We start from the raw sequence: 2,729 nt of genomic DNA, 5'->3' as shown, positions 1-2,729 counted from the left end.
CATCAAAAATAAAATTTTGATTGAAATTTTTGTCGCTTACTTTATTTTGGCAGTTAGGGCTCGATATTCCTGGTTTCGATTGCTGTTGCGTAGCTGGAGTGCTTCTATATAAGTTTGAAAGCATAATTTTTCCCTAAACTTACGAAAATGAATATCATAATAGTTACAGCAATGTTTACGCAAAGTATGTGTAATCTTAAAATTACAAATGACGAAATACTTACAAAATAATAATTAATTCAGCCGCATATATGAGACACCAACTTTCTAATACAAATATTAACTGAACGATAAAACGCAGCAAGTAACGGCTAACTGTGAACCATGCTGCATCTCAAGACTTACAAAACTACTCAGTGCCGCGGCGCGCCCTCCGAAGGGTTAAAATAGGGGTAAAACCATCCTGCGTACCATATCACGGTAGTTTTCAGAATGGTGAAAAACCCATATTTAATACGTGCGTCAGGCATTTAATGTTTGGCTTCAAAGAATAAGCTGAAATTGGTTAGATGAGTGTGCCACAACTTTTCAAATGTCAAAAATCAAAACTTCTAGGGATATGCCATATGGGCGAAACATTGTTTCGATTCTAAATGATTCAGTGTACTCGAATTCGCTTTCTTTTGCGGATTTCCCTGCTTGAGGAATTTTGAAAATAGCACACAATATAAGTTTACAAAATATTTTACTATTATTCTTTATTTTTAGGAAGCAGATGATATACCCACTGACAATTTAAATTTCTACGATAACAAAACTGCTCTCGATAATTTGCTGACAAAGCCAGACGGACTTTTTTATATAATCGATGATGCTTCTCGCTCTAGCCAGGACCAAGATCTTATTATGGGTAAGTGTTTAAGCATACTTACTTATGTAAATATGTACGTACATACATACATGGATATAAAATGAGCATTAGAGTGTTCCGAAATGCAAAGAGTACTTTCTTCCCAAATTCAATTGCATACCATCCAATTTTTTTTCTTTTTAAATTAAATAACGTTTGTAAGGCTTATTATAATACTAGCTGACCCGCTAGACGTTGTCCTGCCCACATTTCTACAACTTTTTTCTGTAATCATTTTGTGAACAATGGAAGCCTTTAATAAAGTAGTGTAAATATCAGAAAACAATTAAAAAAGTGAGAAAAGATATTTCTAGCTGATATTGGGCACGTTCAGAAGGCGCAACAGCTCAGTAACTGTTGCGATTGCACCTTCTGAACGCGTTGTTTTGTACTTATGATCAACTGAACAGTTGTGTGTTAGATGATCGTAAAATTTTTCTGATCATTTGAGATAATGTGTTGTGTGTTTTGAATTTGACAGCTAATGTATCAAGCCGTTCAGAAGACGCATTACGATCATAAATTTTTTTTAGCAACGGTTGCGCTCAACTTCTGCACCTTCTGAACCTACCCATTGTTGTTGATTTATTCCAAACTTTAAGTCACAATTAAATTAAGTAAAAGTTAAATAACTTATTTTATTAGAATGCTGCACGATACTTTTAGTTTTTTATCTGTCGCGTAAACAAACAAAACTAATGGTTTTGCAACACGGTAACAGGTAATTGGCCACGCGAGAATCATGACTTGCTTATTGTCAATGTAAACCGCGCGGGAAGCTGCTACAGATTGAAGCTGAATAAAATGTTGGCGGGAATCATTGGTAAGGGTGGTATCAGAACGTATTCTCCGATGAGCAAAGTCCATCACTTTGTTCGCCACCATTCGGGTTCCATTACAAAGACGTGGTTGGTTGGTATATCGCGGCATTATGATTATCAATCCGACTATCTATTGGAAACTGTGAGATGGTAATCCTGGTAGTTCTAGCGAGTTTAAAAACTCAGCATCATCTTAGCTAGTAATCAAAAATGGGCCCAGTTAAAATATCAAAGGGGATTTCGCTATTGTCAATGTCTAGTGTTTAGTTGCTTTGAAAGTACTTATTCAAATTGCACATAAGAGCAAAGTGACTAATTACGACGACAAAAACAGAAAAACAAAATTCTTTAAACCTTATCACGCTTATCTTTAAAATAGTCCTTATAAACCAGTTCATAATGTAACAAAGAAATTTTGACTTTTAACGCAACGCAGTAGCTTTAGCATAAGCGCAAAGTTGGCTTTTCTTTCGTTCTGCGGTGACATACTCTTCGTTGTAGACTCATTTATACCATCTGAAGAAATTAGTCTTCCACACATTGAATCTGCAGAATTGAAATGCATTCGTGTACAGGTTGGAAAAGGGTTTATTTACTTAGCTCTATGCTATATTCCTCCCCGATCTGACACATCGGTTTATTCACAACACGTCTCATTACTTAAATCAGTTAATTTATTAACGAAACCCTCTGATTCAATGAATGTGTTGGGTGATTTTAATTTACCAAATATATTAATGAACATCATTGACAATGATATCGTACCTTTCGCGTCTAGTGCGTGCAACAACGTATTTTTAGAGGAGATCGCTGAACTCGGCTAACTCAGGTTAATGTACTTCATAATAATTTGGTAAAGTATTAAATCTTGCTTATGTAGTGATGATGCATGTGAGTCCGTTTTAAATAAGTGTGATCCACTAGTTTTGCCCGAAGATGTCTACCACCCTGCTATGGAGATATCTTATGAAATTATAAGTGATGGTCAAAGTTGCGATATCCAAGTGAATGACTCAGTGAGAGGGGAGACCAGTATTTGCGTATGTATTTATAAAAAA

General features: G+C 35.5%; 1 protein-coding gene across 1 annotated transcript in view; it reads left to right on the top strand.

The window, feature by feature from the left end:
• Nucleotides 1–708: 708 nt before the first annotated feature.
• The window catches only part of LOC118750296 (neither inactivation nor afterpotential protein C-like), a gene marked incomplete at its 5' end in the record, with an annotated part of 57,688 nt that continues 55,667 nt past the window's right edge, over nt 709–2,729 (top strand). Inside the window, one exon of the mRNA XM_036485019.1 lies at nt 709–850. Within this exon, the coding sequence (XP_036340912.1) occupies nt 709–850 (142 nt within the window). The remainder of the gene's footprint in view (nt 851–2,729) is intronic.

The sequence above is a fragment of the Rhagoletis pomonella genome, unplaced genomic scaffold, assembly GCF_013731165.1.
Source record: "Rhagoletis pomonella isolate Grant_MI unplaced genomic scaffold, Rhpom_1.0 Rhpom_scaffold_00198, whole genome shotgun sequence".
Classification (NCBI taxonomy): domain Eukaryota; kingdom Metazoa; phylum Arthropoda; class Insecta; order Diptera; family Tephritidae; genus Rhagoletis; species Rhagoletis pomonella.
Note: the sequence above shows the minus strand (reverse complement) of the source record. Positions and strands in the feature narration are given on the sequence as shown.